Source organism: Gossypium hirsutum, chromosome D08 (genome assembly GCF_007990345.1).
Source record: "Gossypium hirsutum isolate 1008001.06 chromosome D08, Gossypium_hirsutum_v2.1, whole genome shotgun sequence".
Classification (NCBI taxonomy): domain Eukaryota; kingdom Viridiplantae; phylum Streptophyta; class Magnoliopsida; order Malvales; family Malvaceae; genus Gossypium; species Gossypium hirsutum.
Genome location: NC_053444.1, coordinates 68,535,904 through 68,559,526, shown reverse-complemented (window position 1 = coordinate 68,559,526; position 23,623 = coordinate 68,535,904). Strand labels below are relative to the sequence as shown.

Here is a 23,623-nt window from a genome sequence, read left to right as displayed (position 1 = left end):
AATTTTAGTTAAATTGTTGGTTTTTGGATAGAAAAATTAACTGAACTCATGTCGCATTTTATGTGCACTTCATTGCTAATATGGATAATTTAAAATTTGTTGATATTTAAAATATTTTTATTATTTTTTATGAATTATATGTAGACTATCCTGTGAGTGGTCACATCAATATTGTTAGAATTTTAACAATTCAGTGAACTTTTCACTCAAAAATAAGCAATTTAATTAAAATTTAAAGGTTTTGAGCTGAAATGATCCAAAAAAAATAAGGGCCAACATGATAAAATGATAATGTTTTAAACTCAAATCCTATCATGAGTATTTTTCATAGAGGATTAAAATATGGTTAGAGTCGGCTACTAGTTACCATACTTTGCAAAAATTGTAAATTTAAACATTATAATTTTCAAATTTTAAAATTTCAATCCTTGAAATATAACTAATCTCAACATATATGTATATCATGGATGAATTTTGCCCTTTTTGTAATTCACTGTAATCCATTTTGGCTTGGTTTTAAGTTTAATTGTTTTATTACGTCAATACTTGGTTCTAAGTTGTAATTGTTTGATCATGTCAATGAAAACGCCGATAGCCCATTTTATCACGTCAATACTAGGTCCTATTTTTGGTCTTTTCAGAAATGTATAATTTATTTAAATACAAGAACATAATTTTTGTAGCAAACGCCGACAGCCCATTTTATTGCAACAAAAAAAAATCCTCTTTTGGGGGGTTCATTAAATATACTCTATTATAAAAGCTTAGGGTTTTGGGTTTTTTGTACAAAAGATGTTACAATCTGATAAAGAAATCACAAATGTTAAATCCGAACCCACCTTTTCAAGATAACTGCATGAACCAACTTAACTATTCGAGTTGGTTCAAATTGCGTTAACATGTTCAACCATTTCATCGAGATTGCATTCCGTTTGTAAACTTGAAGTTCATCAAGATTGTCGAAATCCTTAAATTGCAATGAGGAAATTTTGAAATATGCTTAAATAGCAATGCGGGTCATCCAAAACGAACATACAAGTGGAAATTTCTCAAGCAAACTGAACAGATGCTAAAATTAAACCAAGCACCTCGTGGCGTAATTCCATCGACAACGGGATTGAAGACACTTACTGCGTGTATCTGTTGATTTGTAGGAGTAATGAGATCTGCATATAACTGACTTGATATATGAATTTAAAACCCTTTCTCAAGAGGTTTCAAGATTACCAAAGATCAAATCTTGTAAATAGGTGTGATTCCTAGGAGATCGAAGCATTTTCGCATAACCACGGCAGTTGCTTCACATAATAGTAGTCGACTCGTTTCCATATCTGACCCGATAACCTGACAAATTTTATCAATATACAAGCTAAATCAAAATGAATATTTGTTCATACAATCACAACGGTTTCACAAAAAAACTGGCTATGCCAATGAAATCATCATAATTCTATGGTTGAAACGGTTTATCTTCTAAGCTAGTTTATTCAAACGTCTTGTGAGGGAAGATGATAATCAACAATTTATTTTTACGGAGAAACTAGTATTTAATCACATGGATCATACCTTGCACTCGGGGTTACTGTAAAACTTTGAGAAGATTTCAGATAAATTATAGAGGTAGTCACACAAAACGTTTGGCAACAAATTGGTGCAGGCCTCTTCGACAACCTGAAAGTTTTGATAAACTCTGTAAAACCGAGCCCTGGTTAAGAAGCACGGAGCAAATCGGGTCATAGTTCTTACCTCAGCAAACTGCAGCAAGTGAAGCCCCAAATCACGCTCATCCTTATGCCCCAATACTAATGTCCCCTTCTGTTAAAAACAAATGGATACCAAAGGCGAAAGTTACAGACATTGAATCAGCTAGAAAAGTGTAGTACTACTACTCTTACGCAAGCATACATAAATTAAAACTAGATGCAACTCCATTGTTTGAGTGAAAGTTGACGATTAAGACCCGTTGCAAATACATTGCAAAATATATCCCACTGTTTCAAAGAGACTAAACTATAGAACCTCAATCCACTCCACAAAAGGAGCCGGTTTTCATGTTGATAATTGCACAAAAATGAGTGCAAATGGAACTTAAAGCTTTAGAAAGCGAAAGCTTAAGTTTGAGAGAGAACTTACGTTCTTCAGTTCCTCTATGTCTTTACCAGACCTCCGGATGATTGAACAGATTCGAGCGTGAGCATATAGCAAATAAACAGCAGTGTTGCCCTGCCATTAAAATTTTAGAAGGGGAATGAATTACAAATCAAAATGATGAAACGAGGTGTTGCCCTGCCATTAAAATTTTAGAAGGGGAATGAATTACAAATCAAAATGATGAAACGAGTTTAGCTCAAATTTGGCAGTTTAGAAGAGAAAAAATTATTTGGGAACCTTATCATTAAGCATCTGGTCAAAATTAAATGTGTAATTGGTCAACCGGTTGTTTTTCAAGTCAGCATACCTGTAATCAGAATTCATGAATATTAAAACAATAACAACATGAACAAGAACTACAGAGAAGATAATAGCAAGAACAGTTGAATTAGACAAAGAAGTCCGTATGTAACAAATAGCTTACTTTACTGCACCATAACCGACTGCTTCAGCAGTACTCTCGATCTCCACCTCAGTCCATTCTTCACCCTTACCTGATCAGCACACAAATAAGCAATTTTCAGATGTAAGAAATTCAAAGGTTGAAAAGCTACGCTTAACAACAGCAAGAAATTGCATTAACACTCACATCACAAATAGTTTTGCAAATGTAAGAGCAGAGAAGCATTTGTAACAACAGAGATAAGGTTCAATATTTTACCGCGCTCAATAAGTGCTGCTTTACTTCGAACCTTGGCTTCATCAAGTAGATCAACTAGTCGAACAACTTCAGTGTTACGGGTTCGAAAACGTTTTCCATCTTCTCCAAGGACAAGGCCAAAACCAACATGGCTGGCTTTGGGATATGAACTATCACCTTGAGGAAGCCACCCTGCACGTTTGGCTGCCTGAAAAGTAAACCAAAGTTTGAATAACACTTTATGATCCTTAATTTGTGGTATTTAGCAAGCATCAATCTATTTGTAGTAAATAGAATAAAAAAAAAAGGAAGTTTCACTTCATTAGTAATGGATTTAAAAGATACTTTGAAAAATATTTTGAGAACATACTTTGAAAAATACTCATCAAAAGAATTCCGGGAACAGCTTTGAGAACATACTTTGAAAAACATATCAAAATGCTGCTGCTGGCCTACATCAGTAACGTATATAATCCATTCAGCTTTCTCTTCATTGAGGCGATACCTACATATTAAAAGTAAAACAGTTGAAGCATAAGTTGATTAATTCCTATTCCTGGGCTTACATGTCCCATCATCAACACAGTAAGCAGTAAACTTTATGAACCATATGTCATAATCAGTAACGCATTGAACTCCTCAAAGAAAATTCGTATAACATTAACAAAGTACCCCGTGAGATCAACATGGAAAAGGAAACAATAAGCAATAAATCATCTAAAGTTTAGACACTAGTCAAGTCATCGAACCAGCTGCATGTAAATATGGCTCGTCTCACATATTCCACAAGAAATGAAAAACAACAATAAAGGCGCATAACATCATATTCACGGAAGAAAACTTACCAAAGAGCAGCCAGATCAGTTGATGCATAGTTGAAACCACCATCACTCTTCACCACAATAAGAGGTATATTAATGCCTTCAATAAAGATCACTCGAGCTCCCTGACTTTCCTCGACTAATCCCTGTTTATTCAATGCTTCTATTACCCCTGGAATGTATGGGTTATAAAAGCTTTCCCCCTGGCAACAAAGAAATATCCGTGAACATGTAAATTCAGAGATCATTTGCACTACAAACAAAGCTTGCTAGTTTATGCAAATTTAATGAGGTTATAGGAAACTTGCATTCAGCAAAAAGATACAATTCCTTCACAACAAATAGCTCAGCAGAAAGTCATCAAAATTGTGTAATCATGTATAACTGCTTTTGTGCAATATTTCAGGTGATTATATAAATGTTAAAGTCAATAAGCATACATATTTACAGTTTGTAGTTGATTGAAGATGATTATATAGCAGGAGAAAAATATAAAGACAACTTGAAAGTAAATCATAAATCAAGAGATCTCCGGTGAATGTCGTACAAAGTATTTTATAAGGAGTTGCATCTGAAAAATTACCTTAGCTGGCCTAAGTATCATCAATACATAGAGTTTAAGGCATATTACTCACCTTTTCCTCTAGATGGACTCCAAGCCGTTGATAGACTTTATGAAATTCAGTACGGCTGATTTGACATATCTGTGCCCATGCCCTACGATATTTGTCTTCACCACCCTGAATGAAAGAAAAATAGCAAATGGCACAAATAGAAGTCAGGTATTAACAAATCCAAATACAATCAGATGGGAAAAGCAACAAAGAATTAACAAGGTAAAATTTTACCTGAAGGCGCACCACTGCCTGTTGAGCTCTCTCCTTAAATGCAGGATCAGCATCAAATCTCTGCTTGGAAGCTTTATAAAATGCCTAAGAAAGTAAGAGAATTTCAAATTAGGATTACAACAATCAATTGATTAGTTTGTGGGAGAAACACAAAGATAAAGAAAAGAATTACTACTAAGCTCCAATATGGTTTAACCCATCTACAAGTATATAGTTTATAAAAGTTCAAAACAAATAAAAGAGCACAGTTAAAATAGTTATTCAAAAGATATTTGCTTAATTATGTGACAATTTCCAAATAAAACATCATTAAAAGCTAACCAAAATAACATATGTTGTTGACAGGTCCTGTAAAAAAGCATAGCCTCTAAATTTTAAAAAGCAAATCAGCAGTTACTTGCTGGGTTCATGCTACCGCCTACCGGTGCTTAGTAAATTTTGCCTTAAGGTTCAAATTCAAAGGAATTAGACAGTATTCACTCACCTGTAGATCTCCAATGGCTGTTTCAGTGGCATCTTCAAAGTTTGGAAACTTTTCAAAAAGGAACTCAATCAGCATGCCAAACTGCAAGACAAATAGCAAAGTTTTTTTTAAAAAAGGCGTTATCGAAGGATACATGCTAAAAAGAACAAATGGAAGTGCAAGACAGATTTAGAGAGACTAAAATAAGATGAAAGGCTGCAGTTTCAATCATTTTACAACACACAAATTAGATACACATTTCACAATAAGATGAATGATTGATCCTTTATTGAGAAAAAACAATAAAATATGCCTTCGGTGTACAATCAGGAAACAACACCAACCTGTGTCCCCCAGTCACCAACATGGTTCCGCCGAAGAACTTTCACTTTTGAAAATTCTAGCATGCGAGCCAGTGTGTCACCAATAATCGTAGACCTCAAGTGACCAACATGCATTTCTTTTGCTATGTTAGGGGATGAAAAGTCAACAACTGCTGTTTTAACTGGCGGCAATGGTGCCCACGTATCAATACCTTCAATTAGCATCTTTTGAATGCTCTGTCAAACAAGAAAACAGCCAAGCTATCTTATAAGATCAATGCAATAGCCACAACACATAAAGCCAAATCAAGCTGAATAAAAGAAAACTATTCATGGAAGCGAGTCAATGACATTAAATAAAAAGGGTGAAACATGCGAACCACCTTAGCCATCCAATTCTTTGACAACACTACGTTTACAAATCCAGGCCCAGCTACGGAGCATGATTCGATCATTTCAGAGGTTGGGAGATTATTTTTTATTGCCTAACAAAAGAAACAAGGAAATGAAAAAAATAAACCAACAATTATCTATTGATTCAAACTATGATACTGGAAACATGCTCCTTCACTATCAAATCATCCCCACCTCTCCAACTGCAGGAGGCCCACGAAATGGAGCACCCTTCCCTTTTATTTTAGACCAGAGGCCCATGGCATTGTTACTGCACCAAAGAAATTCCCATGTTGCCATAAAAAAGCCAGTCCATGCAAAAGGTTGAATTAACCCTTACATCTAATAACAAATAATCTACCATTTTATAACAACATAAAAACACCATCTATAGCAATTGGTCTGTTTTTGTAAAAAAATAAATATATATCATACCACTGGTAATCACCAAATTTTCCATTACAGGCAGCAACCAATGGCTCTACATCCAGCTCGTTAGGAACAGTCACTTTAAGCGAAACTTCAAACAATTTTGCTAACTGTGCCTTCAAACTGCCCATATATTCATCGTGTTCCTAATCACATCTCAAAATAAAATAATTAGTACACTATCAAAATACAAATGAAATACAGTTAGAGCGTGAATTTTCAGCTGATTGAACTTACAGTTGCCATGGCCGATAATGACTTGGTCTTGGTTGCCCGAACAAGTCTTCTAGATGTCAATCTCAGTAAATCTGTCTAATTTTTGGATTATCAAAACAAAATTATTAAGAAAAATCAATAAAATATTGAATTTAAGTAAATATTTATAAAGCAGAAACCAAACAATTTAACAAATGTAAAAAATAGTTGCAATCAAGTAAAGTCTCAATATTACATGCAAGATAACACTGCTACAATTTAACACCTTCCTCAATGCATTCTAACAAGACATACTGAACAAAGTTTTAAAAAAACACATTTAGACTTCTCTTTTTCATAGAAAAATTACAACCAAAACAAAATTAAACTTCACAGCTGTCATCCATTAAGTGATTTTACTTCTGAAACTTGAAAAATAAAATAAAAATCAATAAAACGTGAGACTGAAGCTTCAATCTTAAAACTTACATAAAAAAATAAAAAACAGTACAGAGAATTATGCATGGATCTAAAGAAGAAAAGCTAAAAGACGTAAATCAGCTCAAACATGCAGAGCAGGGGATGAAGAAAGAAAGAGTACTGATACGGAAGCGGAAGCGGAAGCGGAGGCGGAGGCGGCGGAGATGAGAGGAGAGAAATGGAAATGAGAACAGCGATTGAAGTAAATAAATGGAGGAGATGCCGGCGGTACTTAAACGGTTAAGGACGCGCGCATATCTATTTTTTCTTTTTATTAATTGTTTTTCAATATATTTATTTTTTTTACTTAAAACAACCGAAGAAAACCCTTTTCTTCTTCTTTTCTCTCCCGCCCCCTCCAAAGCCCAATCCAATTTTTGCTGATATCTTTTAGGGTAAATTGTACTAATAATCACTCAACTAACAATAAATTCTTTTAAGGTCATTTAATTATAAAAAGTTACAAAATTATCACCTAATTATTTAATTTTATTATTTTTGGTCATCAACTTCTAACTGCAACTTTTAAAATTGACATAGCAGTAACTTTAATATTCAAAATTTATAAATTAGTCTTGATTCTAAAAAGAAAAATTAACTCTCAACATTTAAAATTTAGTAATTTGATTTTTTTTGTAATTTTACTTTTTTTATATTTAAGGTTTATTTTAAAAGAATGAGAAAATATAAAAATTATTATCTTGAATTTTGGCCTGTTTCTATTTTGTGTAAATTTTCAATCAATTTTAATTGATAATTTTATTTTTCTCAATTTTATAAGTAAAAGAGTCAAAAAAAAAAGAAGTGCAAAAAAGAAAATTAAATTGCACAATATGTAAATATCGAGAATTAAAATTCTTAAAATTAATATTAAATTAACTTTATTTAGAAATACTAAATTATTATTATGTTAATTTTAAAAATAATCATGATTAATTAACTAATACAAATCAACTTTGAATTCGTTACTAAGAAGAAAAGTAAGAGCGGTCAACACTAATACAATTGTAAGTCTATTTAATTAATGAACACATACGCTTGCAAAATGCAATTCTTGCTTGGGGTTAACGCCAAGCTAAATAATAAATATGCTTCAACCATTAAACATATTTAAAATTTTGCTTTAAGAATGAAAAGTCAATGTCTAAAATATATAATATTAATTACTAATATTATAAATGAAAATAAAATTAAGTAGCGCAAATAATAACCCGCTAGACAACACGACTAGAAGCATTTACGAGTGGATTGGAAATTTACTCCTTTTCTTTTTTCTAATATTTTATTTAGTTATAATAACTAAACTAAAAAGGGAAACTTTAGTTGACTTAATACTAATTAAATTATCATCAACCTTATTTGCTGATTTTTGGAGGTGAGTTTTAGCGGATTTAAATTTTGAGCATTTGAGCATTGGTAATGATATAAATTCGATCGTAAAGCGGGTTTATTTTTTTATTTAAAAATTAGAAATAGATTATAAATAATTTTAAAGAGGGAAAATAATTTTCGGTTTTAATGGAAAAATGACTCATTTGATTTTTTTTTCAGTTTGGATTTAGTTAGTTAGGGTGAGTTGGTCGATTTTGATCGTGGTTTAATTTATTAATTCGGTCAATTATCAAATTTTGAATCTTATAATCGAACTGATCGAAAAATCGATTTATTTTATATTATTTCAAAAATATGTTTATATTTTATGATATGTAATAGATAATTATTCATATAAACTCAACTTAATAATTCAATATCGGTTAATCAAAAAAATTGACTAAACTAACCGAATCAAAGTCGGTTCGATTTGGTTAGTTTTCTCAACTAAAGTTGGTCAAGTTGATTTCAATTCAAAAAACTAACTTAATTGACCGATCCAACCGATTATTCTCTCCTACTTCTAGATATTGTATAAAAAAATCATTAGCACCAATGATATTGCAAAATTTTAATAGTTGTGAGTTTGAGTAAACCTAGGCTTAATCAACTTTGATGTTAACTAGACCTGTCCAGTGTCCCAACTACCCACGAAAGATTGAAATTATGCCTAATATTTGGAACCGTGGATAAAATTATTAGGTTTGGATTAAAAATTGTATTTATTAAAAATATAAATTAGAGTGTTCGACTTAGTTACTTTTTTAAGGCTTGAATTGAATTTAGTCTGACCCATTTTCTAATTTTATTAACATATCTTGTATATATTTAAAAATTGGATATATAATAATATATAATATTATAATGTAAATATAAAAAAAGACAACATGCCTTAATTTAAAATTTTAATAAAATAAAATAATTAAAAATAATATAACTTATCTAATAAACATTTAAAAATAATAATGTAAAAACATAAAACATTTTTGAACTAATTATGCAAGTTTTAAAATGGACTAACTTACGTTTAGACAAACATGAACAGTAACACAATGGAGTTTTTTTAATACATCATGCAAATAATAAATGCATAGAAAATTTTGTGTAGTCGTACGAGCTGAACTTGTTGAGCTCAAGAAATAGTTTCGAGAATAAACGTCTTCATAGTTCGGGTGATTGATTTGAATCGATGGATCAGATTTACTTTGTTTTAAGTTGGGTAAAAAATTTTCAACCTCGAGTCGGGTCAAGTTTACTTAGAATGAAATTAAATTATAAAAATTCACAATATTAATATTTATTTATTTATTTTGGATAAATTACATTTAATGTTACTAAACTATTAGTAAATTTATATTTTGATCATTTAACTTCAAATAGTTACAAAAGTCGCTGAATTATTCAAAAATTTTCATTCAAGTCATTAAATTATTCGAAAGTTTTTTTATTTAAGTCACTACACTATTAAGTTTTTTTAGAGTCTGGTTAATGAGCTCCAAGCGACGATTCGATGATTGGTACAGTGGATCAATACCCATCGATGAGTAGAAGAACATACCTTAGACTCGAGTTGATCTGACGATCAATATTGGAGATTGAAAAAGAAAACTATTGAATTTTGGTTTGTAGATCTGTGACGTTCAAAGATGTTTTATAAAAAAAACGAATTATAGAATAGAAGAGGAACAAGAACTTTCAATTGATGGGATCAAAAAAGACCGTATAGCATTGATTTTATCAGTCCGATGACTTAAATGAAAACTTTCAAATAATTAAATGATCACATTTAAGTGACTAAAATGTAAATTTTCTAATAATTTAATGACATTAAGTGCAATTTACCGTTTTGTTTTTACTAGACAATAGAGTGAACATATTCTATACCATGAACAACGATATAGCTTAGCTTCAGCGGATGTCATCCCTGAAATCATGACATTTATTTTTAATTACATTGGCTTATTTTTTGGGGTACAATACAGTGCATTGTCTGTTCTTACGGTCTTATCCATTCACCAATTCTTCCAATGAATTGCTTCCACGCCCTCAAGTTGAAGTCCCACTCTTCTCCATATAAACAGCCATTAACATTTCCCCTAAAAATCGCCAACTAAATCCGGAAATTGAATTGATATAGGATGATAACTTTGTGAAGAAATGAAGAACACTGGGAAGAGTAGCAAAGGCAACGGAAAATCGTCGTCCTCGTCGGCGGATGCGAGGAAAGACAGGAAATCCGGTACCGGAATGAGTGGATCGCCTAAGAAAGGAGGTCACGGTGGCAAATACACTTGGGCGGGAGATGGGCTTTCGCCGGCCGAGATCGGGTTTGAGAAAGAGGTTATTGATGTTAAGGATCCTAACTTTGAAGATGCCGATGAGATCGTGACCGTTTGATGGTGATCATCATCGACGATCATCGTTGCCTTTGAGTTTTTTTTATGATGATGATGATCGGATGTGTAAATTTATAGTTTTATCCCTGAAAATGAATAAATTTGTTGTAAACGCGATTTTCGTTTGTCGTGCTCCTTTGTTTGTTTGGTGATGTTGAATTTTAACCAAAAATCTTAGCATTCAATAGAAACGGTGAAGAACGTCGACGGTATTTGCAGACTAATAAAAGGAAGAACAAATCTGATACAAGCTTTTGTATTTTGCATGGAATCAAATTGACAAATTTCAGGTGAAAAAAATCAGCAGGAAAAGCCTTCAGCTGTTCTCTGATTTCTGTTTTAGATTCGGGGTTTTTCTTTTTTTCTTTAATGAAGTGAAACATATTTTTTACGCTCGGACTTAAGTATATATATAAAGGTAAAAATGTAAATTCATAATACATTAAAACAAAAATATTATTTTTGCATTTTTAATCATTAATGTGCTGGAGTTCAGCTAAATTTGGTTTACACAAATTTAAATAGTTTGGGAGCATAAATTTTATTAATAGTCACTTGAGTGCGAAATTTCAAAATAATAGTATCCAAAAATCAAATGTTGCGCATCAGGTCCACGTCTCACCTTATGCATAGGCAAATGTCATGCTCTCTAATATTATTTTATTTGGAGTCTTATTATATGTGAGTTTTATTAGGAATTTGAACGAAACATTAGTGTTAGTAAATTATTTGAGTTTAATTAAAAAATAATTCAAGCTTGATTTTGTATTATGAAATAGAGCTCGAGTTATTGATAGATTTTAATTCGAACTTAGTTTTATTTTTGGATTCTAGGGGTGAAGTTAGAGCTTATTTTGAGAGAGATCAGGATTGAATTGTATGTTTTTAAGATAATAGAATTATAATTTTATTATTTGAATAATTTATACTATTATAAATTTTAAAAAATTAAATCAAAATTGTATATTTTTTAAAGTCGATATAATTTTATTATATATTAATTTAAAATGTTATAGACTATAAAAGAATTAAAGATAGAAATTCTCCGAGTCGGGCCCTACTAGCCCCTCGGGCTTCTCCCTTGGTGGGTTTAAACATGTATTTTATAAATCATACTTGTAAATCCCGCCCACGACCAAATTTCTCGTTATTTATATTTGAGAAGATGCTGCGCCAGAAATAGAAAGGTTTTCGTTACAACGCCGCCAAAACTAGAGCTTAATGGGGGGAAACAAGATCACACGAACGACGCAGGTCTCCGGCGACGGACTGTTACCGTTAATACTTTCCGTCTTTGAGCAATCCGTTGCTGAAGGAGGTGCACGGTCGACACCGATTCTTCAAGTTGATCCAGTGTAAGCACGATAATGGCCTCCGTCCGTCCCCCTCAAGGTCTACGGTCATCAAACGTGGCGGCTGTAGCATCGATCTTCAGGCCACTGTCAGTTCTCTCTTTAATTAATTTTCTCTTTCGTTTTGCAACAAATTCCGAATTAATTAGTGTTTGGCTTTGAATCTTTTAGCTTAGACCAAGACTTAAATCCAATGATATACGAAGTTTTCTCAGCAGACAAGCTATAAATCGCTAATTTCGAATTGTTTTAGCTATGAACCACTAATCCAAATGATATGAATTGTTTCTGATTAACAAACTACAGATCTTAAATTTTGTTTTAGGCACATTTCTGAATAGTAAATTACTTATTTTCTTACAGTTACCGTGCCGTTATCGTTTCGAGTTATCTTAATGGCGGTGCTGAAGGGGGTATTCGGTCCACGCTGATTCTTCAACCTGATCCAGGTTATGGTCAGTTCTCTCTTTTAATTCTTTTTAATTTTCTTTTCGGTTACGATTCTAGATTTTTAGTGTTTGGCTCTGAAATCTACCTTAGACGGCGACTTAAAATTCAATGATATGAAATTTGTGGTAATTATGGAATCAAGCTCAATTCGCTCAATTCGAGCAGTACTTAAGCTTAATCAAAATTTTTATTTTTAATATACATTTTAAGTATTTTATATTATTAAATTATGTCATTGACTTTAATATATTTTATTAATTTTAAGTTAAATTATTGAGTTGAATTTGAAGTCAAATTTAAATATGTATATCTTAATTGAACTCAACTTTGAAATTGATAAACAATTATAATTGAACTCGAACTTAAAAATAAATATTTAATTAAACTCAAATTTTAGCTTGTTTAGATTGAGATTAACAGATTACGATCTTTAAATTTAGTTTTATGCGCATTTTTTATTAGAATTCGACTTATTTTCTTACAGTTTTGACAAGAAACAGATTAAGCGGCAAATACATTAAGGCATTATCTCTTCAGTAAGTTACATGGTCGATTAAGCACTCGGCCTTTTCTCAGTCTCATTGAACCCAAAAAAAGGAAAACAGTTGGCATTTCAGGTTCGTCCCCATCATTTTAAGAGCTAATTTTAGTTATCTCATGATATTATAAGGATTTTCTCCTTTGTAATTGTTGAAATTTGAATACCATATTTTGCACCATTCAAGCCCACATATATTTCTTAAGCTCCTACTCCTTTGAAAATTGGAGAAAGAAGGCTTTGTTATCTTTCACCCGATTTCACTGCTTCATATTGAATCATTCATTTTCTTTTCCCTGTTTAAACTGACGTGCAAATAATAACCAATAAATAACTAAATTTGATGCCAAAATAACTATTTGCTACAATAATTTAGAATGAAAGTAAACGTATATATCATTCACTTTAAAAAATTAGAGGGATTATGGTAGCTTAGGTATTATATATATATAAATTACACCAGTTGAACATTTACGATAGTTGGTAGATGTGAAACATATGCTGAAAAGTCTGGTTCTGGACATAATGCTTTAGGATTACTGTCTTAAGTCGCGGCCCATTTGTAAATAGAAGGCCCTACCCTTTATACGTAAGGTTATTCAGAAGATAGTGACATTACAACGAGTTGGGCAGACCGCTTTTCGATACTCAATCATTATATTCTCTAGGCATCATCGAATCGATAGCAATAACTCTTATTAGTTTGAAATGATTCGCAGTCTCACAATAATACCTGACAAAAAAATCAAGTATCTGGATACCGTTTAATATTATTTGGGATATATAATATTTGGTATTTGAATTTAATATTTATTTTAATATTTGATTTTTTTATTTAAATTTGATATTTGAGTTTAATTTTAATGTTTATTTTAGTATTTAATTTTTTTAAAACATTGATACTTAAATTTTTTTTTCAATTTTTTCTTTTAAACTTGTTATACATTTTCATTACTTGGACACAACATCGGGCACATGTCATTGACCTATCCGCAAAACTTTTAGAAAAGACCATTAATTCATCTTAAAAGGAGTCATCCACCTGTATTTAAGTGTGAACACTTGCGAATGTACTTTCGAAACAATAAGAAATCTATTTAGACATGCCAATCTTGTATTGATAGAGACTCATGATATATGTTCATGATTATGTTTTATGCATTTAGCGATGCTAACTATGTATCATGACATATCATATTAACAGACAATGAAACTTCTCTTGTAAATACCTAAAAGAAAGATGAAGAAAAGATTGAGCTCTTCACGTCCTAAAATAACTCTTAAGTAATTATTAACTTGTCCTTCTGTCCTTATTTCGATTTTCAGTTTTTTTAAGTGAACCAATTTTCATTGTATCACCTTAATTTTTCCCTTATATTCTTCTCTTATTGTACTCAATATCAAATTTTAACATTTCAATTTTCCAGAACTTCTTTTAACAACTATACTGTTATTATTTAGAGCTCCAATCTTGCTAGTTGCTATCTTGTAACCTGAAAATATTGATAGGAGCAACCAAATCCCTGAAATAAGCCAAAAAGCTATCTAGGACTAGGAGCTTCGGTCTGCATTTGAGCTAGGCAAAGCAGCGAATGTTGCTGCTAAACAAGAGCCTTAGCTAGTTTCTTAGGTGCCTTGGTTAAAATATTCAATAAATATCTCTATTTTTCATAAATTTAAAATTTAATCTTTTTATTTTTATTTACATGAAATTTTCTATTTTTTAAATTTTAAAATGAAATTTTCTATTTTTTAAATTTTAAAATGAAATTTTCTATTTTTTAAATTTTAAAATTAAGTTAAATTGTTAATATTAAGTTAAATTGTTAATATTATTAAAATTATTTTGTAAATTTATATTCAGTATAATATTTTTTTGTTATATAATTACTAAATGAATATTTTTTAATTTCAAATTTAAAACTAATTAAAAAATGATAAGTGACTAATATTTGTCTATTATTGTCAAGTCAACATGTAAATTGAACGATGTTAAAACTTTGAGATATATTGATATATGATAGAATAATATAAATATTAAATTAGACATTTTCTTTATATAAATATTTTATTACATATTAGATAAAAGTTTCAGAACCAATTATGATATTAAATCTTTTAAATTAGTTAGAGGAGAGGAAAAAATGTCATTATTGAATTTTACTTTCAGCTATTTTAAAGAGCAGAACAAGGGTTCTTTACCCAAATAATATATAAAAAAAACACTAAGATGACATGTTGCAACAATTATGTACTAAAATGGTATATTTAGATGGGTGGAGGGTGGTGCATAGGCGACACCATCCTCATTCTGGCACAGTATAGTTAAATAATAATAATATTTTAGTAGTGGTAAAAAAGGGATAGGCGGCACCACTTTTCCATTCTAGTATATACGGGTACAAAAATACGAAGGAGGTGTGGTGCCTATCTAATAGGCGGCACCAGTGACCCTTATCTGATAGGCGGCACCAATGACCCCTATCTAATAGGTAGCATAGGTGGTGCCTATCTGATAGGCGGCACACCTAGTATATTTCCCTCCACCCCACTCTCCCATCCGGCTCTTATCAATTTGAAAAAAAAAATTAGCAGAACAAGAAAGGGAGAAGAGAAGAAAGAAAGAAAATATATTTTTATTTTTATTGTTATTTTTAAATATAATAAATTATGATAAGAAAAAAAAATTTTGTTAGTAGTATATAGTTTGTTTAGTGTTATTTTTATGTTTTGTTTTTAAGTTATTTTGTTTATTGTGATTTGTTAGTAAGTTTTGTGTTTAGATTATTGAGAATGTTATGTTTTAAAATTTTTTAATATATTTGAAAGTTTTTATGTTAGTAACTATTATAAAGTAATTGTTAGTTAATAATAACAACAGGAAAAAATAGATAAATACTGAAAATGTTTTTGTCATAGATATTGTTAGAAATGACAATAAGTTTGATATTATTAAAAATAGAGTCTTTTCATTCAATAAAATTTTTATGTAAGTATTTTTATGATGTTCGAAATTGTTTTGAGAATTTTTGTTTATTTTTTAACAGATTGAGTATTGAAGATTGATAATCAGTTTTTCGTATGTGTTTATTTCGATGGAATCACCTTGACAACAACCGTTGGATGTATAATTGAATGTCGGCAGCAAATAGCAATGAGATTTAATAGAAATGTCTCGTTCAATGATATGAAGGAAAAGATTAGCGCAAAAATTGTTAGACGTTGTGGAAGAAGGATCTCGAAACTTTTCTACAAGTTTCCAGTTTTGACAGATCCCATCAAATTCACCGAAATGGAACTTGTAGACGATGAAGATGTGGAGACAATGATTGCTCTTTATTGTGGGAATCGGAGTGACCAAAATGCACCGACTCACTTATTTACTGAGTTAGCCGGTGTGGAGCCAAATGAAGATCTCACTGCATATGGTGAAGAACATGGAGCTCAAGAACTGTGCATGGTGGCTCTAATATCTTACGTTGATAGTGAATCGACTATACGCGGGATCGATACCGATCTTAATGTTGCACATGATATTGATTTGGTCGGTGATGATGGATATGATGATCAATAGGTCAATAGTGATAGTGATCCTGATGTGAACGAGATCCCCAATGATATTGACGACGAATACGTGAATGACGATGAAAACATTAATGTGTCTTTAGTCGTGAACCAGATTCGACATATTGTGATACACAATAATCTGGAGCCACACATGTCACTCATAGACCTCGACGCGACGCACATAGTCGAGTTTTCGGAGTACCCTGAAATACTACCTGCTCACTGGCTAGCTGTAAATTTTGATCCTAAGGAGTTGTTCGTAGGCCAGAGATTCGAAAGTAAGGAAGAGCGTGTATTTGTTATTAAGCGGTATAGCATGAATATATCAATGGACTACAAAGCCACAGTGTCTAAACCTGTAATTAGACTCTGCATCGACGGGCGGGACTCCTAGTAGGATATAACAAAGGGCAGTTGGCTCAACTATCACACTTATGCCCGTTACGGCACTTCTGTCGATTGGGAGTCCAAGTTGCAATGCAACATCCTCCAGAGTGACAGTGCACTTCCCACACAACAAATGAAAAGTGTAGGTCACCGGACGCCAACGCTTGACTAATGCAGATATTAAATCGTACTGCAAATCAAATGTTCGGATCAGTGCTGCTGACCCGAATCCAACTAACTCCAAGTATGACATCAGTTGTTCATTCAAGGAATATCCTAAATCATTCACCCAACTCCTTAATGCGCGGTACGGGCCCTGACAGTGTTAAATTACAGAAAATAGTTATAATAACATAATTTATTTCTGTAAATTACGTAGATCTTTTTTAAGGGAACTCGTGATTAACAAATAACAATATATTACCATATTATTAACCGTGTTTGATATGTGACCATCATTCTTAATCAATGGAGCCATTGCGATACTTGCATTTTCAAAACAAATTTTTGTTATTAATTTCAAAGTTTGATGGATTTTAAATATTTATCAAAATACCTAAATTTTATATATTTCTTTTAATTACAAAAAATACCAAACTATTTTTTCCACATCATATTTTTTTGCTATATTACATTAACAAAATAAATATATCTTATAAATTCCAACTCAAACTCCAACTCAATGGTCCCATTCACAAATTCCATCTCAATGGTTTAATCTTTTACCTACATAAAAAAACAAAAAAATTATATTAAAATACTAAAAATAACATGCCAATAAAGAAATATAACAAAAACATAACATAAACGATACATAATAAATACGAATATTATTATTATTTTAAAATGATAATAAGTAAAAAAATTTTGTTTAAAATATAATATATATATAATAACATGCCAACTTAATTATTGTCAAAAAATATAATTTTTTCATAGAAGTTTAAAAGAAATTTCATTTTTAATATTTATAAAAAACATAAAATAAAATTTAAAAACATAAACTCTTATTCTCAATGATAAAATCTTAAAAAATTAGAACATATAAACTAATTTCATATCAATGGTCTCATCTTTTACCTACATAAAAAAATAAATAAAAATATTAAAATAATCAAAATAACATGCCAAATAAATTTCATAAAAAATATATCTAATCAACCTAAAACACACATAACAAATAAATTACATAAAATAATAAAACATTTTTTGTACATAACATAAATAGGCTTTTTTTTACTTCAATAAACATTAAAAATAAATTATGAATGAATGAAAATATAAAATAAATACAAACATACCTTAATAGCTCTTTTTAACCAAATAATACCTTACAAAAATAAATTTAAAAATTAAATCCAAATTAAATCAAGAATAATAACAACAAAAACAAATTAACATTAACATTAATCCATTAATCCATTAATTTATAACAAAAAATTTTACATTTTTTTTTATTTTTTTCTCCTCTTTCTCCTTCCCCCTCTCTATTCTCCGTCTCTTTTTTTTCTTTCTTTTTCCCTTCCCTTCCCTTCCCTTCCCGCCCTCTCCTTCTCCTTTTTCTTCTCTTCTTCTCTTTTTTTTTTTCTTTTGTTCTCCTTCACTCACCGGCCAAAAATAAACATTGGGGACCATATGGTCCCCAAACACACAAAAAACAAATGAACTACATGCAGCCGTCACATCGCCTGCCATCGTGGTGCCGCCTGTGCCGCCTCCTCCACCACTGGGTGCCGCCTCTTTCCTAGGGGTGACCCAGTGTCCTGTCTTATCGTGTTACCGGGTCGATGTTCAGGTTCAATTTTTATCATATACAACTCATATTTGACTTGTATTTTTACATGTGTGTCGCCTATCTACATGCCTCCACTATTATTTTATTATTATTTTTCAATCAAATTTGTGTCAGAATATCAGGGTGCTGTCACCTATACACTACCCTCTACCCATTTAAATGTACCATTTTAGTACATAATTGTTGTAATATACTATTTTAATTTTTTAAATATTATTTAAGTAAAAAACCTGCAGAACGACAAAAAAAAACACCTTACACTGTCTTTGAAAAAGAATATTAAGTCACTTACAAAGTAACATTTTCTCTGACGTGTCTTATTAAATAATTTGAAATTTAATGTAGTTCTTTAATTATTTGATGTTTTTTTAAAAAAAATCCTTTCAAACATGTCATGTGACAATAGCTATATAGCCTTTAACTTAGTATCGAAAAAAACATAGCCTATAACGTTACCATTTTTAGCCAATGATAGCTCAAACAAGGCACCATCCCTAAAAATAATTTTGGGTTCTTAATATTAAAAGACAATTAATTTAGGGTTCAAATTGACTTTGTTATAATCTCATTATGATGCACAGATGCAGCCTGAATTACTTACACATTTCCCAACTTGAGAAAAAGCCTTCTTATCAACACGCTTCACGAAATATTCATCTGAAAGCAGCCATGCCGCCTAAACTGTCCATGTATATAGTTTTAAAATTTATAAATAAAATTTCGATATTTTTAGGTTGAATTATAAATTTTTAAGAAATTAAATTATAAATTTTTTTTTACCTTTGGAGAGTGCATAATTTAATTTAAAATTTTAAGAGAGATTAAAATTTCTTTTGGAAGGATAATTTTTTATTTTTGATATGCTTCCACGCATGATAGATTTCATGACCTCTGTTTTTACCAGTATTGTCAAATTTTCATTTATGTTTTAATAAAAAATTTATAACATATATGTTTAAATATAACTAATATAATATTATCAATGAAGAAAATATCAAATTGGAAGTTAAATTAGTTTCATCTTCATCTAATCTATTTAATCGACTGTACTGATCAAATTATTCAATTAAAATAAAAATGAATTTACGATTTTAATATTATATAAGTATTAAATATAATAATTATAGAAGAATATTTAATTTATTATTCGTGGATAATAATATGACACATCATTATTAAATAAAATAAAAAAGCAATAAATTTATAAATAAATACTAAGAATTTTATTTAAACATAATTAAATAATAATTAATTAAAAATAAATGCTAAAACTTTAAACTTCAAATCCTAGTCCCTAAACTCTTAAATTTAGTTAATATATATTTCAAAATTTAAAAGTTAAGTTTGGTTGTTAACCTTATTAAAATTTTCTTATTAAATTCATTGATGGAATATTTGAAAAAAAAAATTCTATTTAATAGTCATGTAACAAAAATAACAATGTTGTAATGAATTTAATGTCAAAATTTTAATAATATTTAACTATTTAAATTATATTTTTAAATCTGAAAAATAAAAAAATTTAATTATTTGAAATAAAAGTATAACAATTAAAATTTGAAAGTTATTTTATATGAATTATGAATTGAGATATAATTTGATTAAATTTATGTAGTCAATTTTAAAAGTAATGTATATTGTATTTGAGATTTGAATTTGAATATCAATAATTAAGAGCGAGGATGGGCTCTTATGGGTGGTTTTCAAAACTAGAATCATAGATCATATATGCAAGGTCGGTCCTAAAAGTTTTTGAATATGAATCACTTATGCATAGGGACGACAACGAGAGAGTTGACAAGGACCCCGATCCAATTAAAATTGTAAATTTAAATTTTTGCCTTTAAAATTTATAAAGCTTTGAATTAGTAAATGGTAAAATTACACTTTACCCACTCAAAATGATAAAATTTTGATCTAATCTTCTAAAAATTTATAAAGACATAAACTTTTAAAATGATGAAATCGCATTTTAACTCTCATAAATTATACAACATAATTTCGGCCCCTTAAAAATTTTTTGACTTACAGTCCAAGATCAAATATAAACATCCAAAACAATAATATTTCAATATTATAAATAAAAATTATAAGTACATAACCAAATTTCATAAATATTAAAACAATAAAACAAAAAAAAATACTTAAAACTCTACATGATATCATAACAGACCCCTTAAAAGTGAGATTGAGAGTGTTGCAAACAAAGCTATGAGACCCCAGTGAATCAAAAGATTCCCCATTGTTGCAATCTTGAAAATCAATAGTTTCCCTCAAACTTGTGAGCACCATCTCTGCATCCTAACCCCACTTAAACTACACCTAGATTCCACCATTTCATCTAGCGAGAGTCTTTTTTTAGGCCCTAGCTCTGGCCTTTGCTTTGGAGCACTTTGTGACCTCAATTTAGCCTTGAAAGACTGCGTATTCGCCATGTAATTTGGGTAATTCCCATAATGTCTAAACCAGTTATCACTGCACACACTCCTGGGTGGTGGTGCAACCGAGACATTAGAGTTAGACCCACAAGAACTTATGACCCGAGGTGTATTTTGTGCCGTACAAAACCTGTATTCATCTCCTGTTAAACCCCAGTCTCGACCATCCGGTATAGATATTCGAGCCGGAACTCGACTCAGAAACGGAGAAGATAATGTCCGATGAACTGGCTGATACTCATCGCCGAAATCCGATTTGGAAGCATTAACGTTCCTACGAGATCTTGATTTCGGCCTATCAATATCAACAACCTCCACAATTTTGGAATTTTCATCAATGCCATTTGTAGTGTGATTAAAAGAATATAATCTCTCCTGCAAAATGGGTTTTAAACAAATTCATAAATTAGATTAATCGATAAAAGTATTTATAGTATCATGGAATTGCTCTTTTTACTAAAAAATTAAGTAAATTAGCTTCTATACATTAAATTAAAGAGTAAATTAATTTTTTTCGTTAAATTTAATCCATTTGTACTTTTAAATACTAGAGGAGCTAATAGAATAATAAAAAAATGATAATCTCGTATTGATGTATAGGGAATAATTTTAACAGTAAAAATAGATAAAATTTTTATAAAAAAATCAATTTACTTGATCTAACTTACTTGATTAATTTATTTTCAAGTAAAAAAGATAAAATATTATTTGATTTTTAATATAAAAGTATATTTTTATCAGATTAACGTAAAATTATCAAATCAAAAAGCAAATTTTCACCATGGATTTTCGTGCTCGGATGTCAAATCTGTTAGCTTTATGGGACCTAATGGTAGCTTGTTTCCTCACTAAGTATCCTCTAACCAGAGCTTGTATCTTCACTAATCCTTTCAAAGCTCGCAGTGCTTTTCTAGCCTGTTTTTCGAAATCCAAAAAAATCGAAATTAAACGCAACACAATCGAAAACAGCGCAAACTTTTTCGAGACTGTTACACTCACCAGATAACCTCGAAACGCGGTTTGAATTTTAACAGCAGCCCATCTCTCGTGCCCGGACATGGTTCCCCTTCCGTGACTTGTCAGCCTCACGACCGCCACGGCTGCTTTCGCAGCGGCCACCGCAGCATCGGCAGCCGCTGCCGTGGCTGCCGCTACGGCGATTGCGTGTTTGTTTTGTTCCTTCTCCGTTTCATTGTAGTATGACCTTATCCACATAGACACTTCTGCCGGTGACATGTTTGGTGGTGGTGTCGCTGTAACGCTGTGACACAATCCGCCGCTGGGATCCCTCCCCGAACGGGCAATTCTAGACCCTTTTTTGCCTTTCCGGTCACCGGAATTCAAGTAGTCTTTGCTGTTCTTTATCCCAAATAAGCTCTTCAACCACCTCGTAGCTTTTCCCATTATACTTTTCTCAGTGCACTGAGTTCAAGAAATGGAAACGGAAACTGAGAAAGGTTTGTAAAGTGAAACCTAAAAATGGCAATTTTGATGAGAAAGTAGCAAAAAAAGGGTGTTGGAGATCCCAATCTTAGGTGCTTGTGAAAAAGAACTAGTCTTGGGATACTAATAATATATGTTCAGATTTTATTTTTTTATATAATAAAATAAATATAAAAAATAATAAAATCAGCATGACGTTGTGAGAAACAGCACTACATGGTACAAACTAACAAAGATGCCTTTCAATGTTTCAGATGTTGGATTTGGACATATATAATAATAATAATAATAATTTATTGTACGTTATTTGTTCTTTCTTTTCTTTAAACAACGTTATTTGTTATTATAAAACATTTCATCCATAGGTTTAGTATGTGAAATGTAGTTTAGGTTCGAGTCATATTAGTTGGATTCGTATTAGAGTTTTGTTTTTTTTTTTATAATTTATAAAAAAAAATTGATACTTGAACTTAACATTTTTATTTTGTCTAATTTAGTACTTGAACTTGTCATTTTTTCCTAATCTGTTATATAAACTTATTAAATGTTATACAAATTACACAAAACACTAATAGTGTTAAAATTATTTTGTTATGCTACAAAAATACTGCCAATATTAGAGTAAATTCATGTTAAACTAATAGTCATTGAGCTATGCTTAGCGAATTAATACTAAATTAGGAAAAAAATATTTTTTAAAACCCTAAATTAAAAGAAATTCATTATTTTCAATTAATAAAATAAATAAATAAATAAAACTAAAAGTAATTGAACATATAAAATATAAAAAAATATCATATCATCTGTCACATGTCGGTTATATATTAATTATTTTTGCTTCCTCATAAAAAAAATAACATTGTTAGTATATTGGAGTAATTTGAAAAACGTTTGACAAGTACCAAATCGAAGAAAAAAATTTAGGTACCAAATTAGGAAAAAGAGTCAAGTTCAGATACCAAATTGGACCCCCAAAAGTTAAGTATCAACTTAAGAAAAAGTGTCAAGCTTAGGTACCAAATTAGGAAAAAGTGTCAAGTTTGGGTACCAAAAAAAATTTAGGTACCAAATGTTATATTAAACTATTTCTAATTTATTTTAGGTCAAATAAAAAAAATAAGAAAAAGTTATTGAACTTTTTTT

At 30.6% G+C, this 23,623-nt stretch overlaps 3 protein-coding genes across 4 annotated transcripts; 1 reads left to right on the top strand and 2 right to left on the bottom strand.

The window, feature by feature from the left end:
- Positions 1–900: 900 nt before the first annotated feature.
- Positions 901–7,034, bottom strand: LOC107932896 (arginine--tRNA ligase, chloroplastic/mitochondrial). 2 transcript variants are annotated; one of them, XM_041099016.1, is made up of 18 exons: positions 6,865–7,034; positions 6,306–6,376; positions 6,075–6,214; positions 5,835–5,910; positions 5,630–5,731; positions 5,268–5,483; positions 4,945–5,025; positions 4,461–4,544; positions 4,248–4,352; positions 3,637–3,815; positions 3,212–3,296; positions 2,813–2,999; positions 2,576–2,645; positions 2,389–2,458; positions 2,134–2,223; positions 1,747–1,815; positions 1,567–1,671; positions 901–1,344 (listed from the first exon to the last, which is right to left on the bottom strand). In XM_041099016.1, exons 2-18 carry the CDS (start codon positions 6,312–6,314, stop codon positions 1,234–1,236), a joined length of 1,779 nt encoding a protein of 592 aa, XP_040954950.1. In that variant the 5' UTR covers positions 6,315–6,376; positions 6,865–7,034; the 3' UTR covers positions 901–1,233. The 2 variants fall into 2 exon arrangements, with proteins under 2 accessions (XP_040954950.1, XP_040954949.1); XM_041099015.1 differs by having other exon boundaries at positions 6,306–6,380; positions 6,865–7,032.
- A 3,010-nt stretch (positions 7,035–10,044) lies between these two features.
- LOC107932794 (programmed cell death protein 4) lies at positions 10,045–10,627 on the top strand. Its single transcript, XM_016864891.2, has one exon. It carries the CDS (start codon positions 10,272–10,274, stop codon positions 10,509–10,511), a length of 240 nt encoding a protein of 79 aa, XP_016720380.1. The 5' UTR covers positions 10,045–10,271; the 3' UTR covers positions 10,512–10,627.
- A 10,049-nt stretch (positions 10,628–20,676) lies between these two features.
- Positions 20,677–22,603, bottom strand: LOC107932818 (uncharacterized). Its single transcript, XM_041099014.1, has 3 exons — positions 22,037–22,603; positions 21,818–21,952; positions 20,677–21,412 (listed from the first exon to the last, which is right to left on the bottom strand). The coding sequence occupies exons 1-3, from the start codon at positions 22,439–22,441 to the stop codon at positions 20,873–20,875; spliced, it is 1,080 nt and encodes a 359-aa protein (XP_040954948.1). The 5' UTR covers positions 22,442–22,603; the 3' UTR covers positions 20,677–20,872.
- Positions 22,604–23,623: the final 1,020 nt, after the last annotated feature.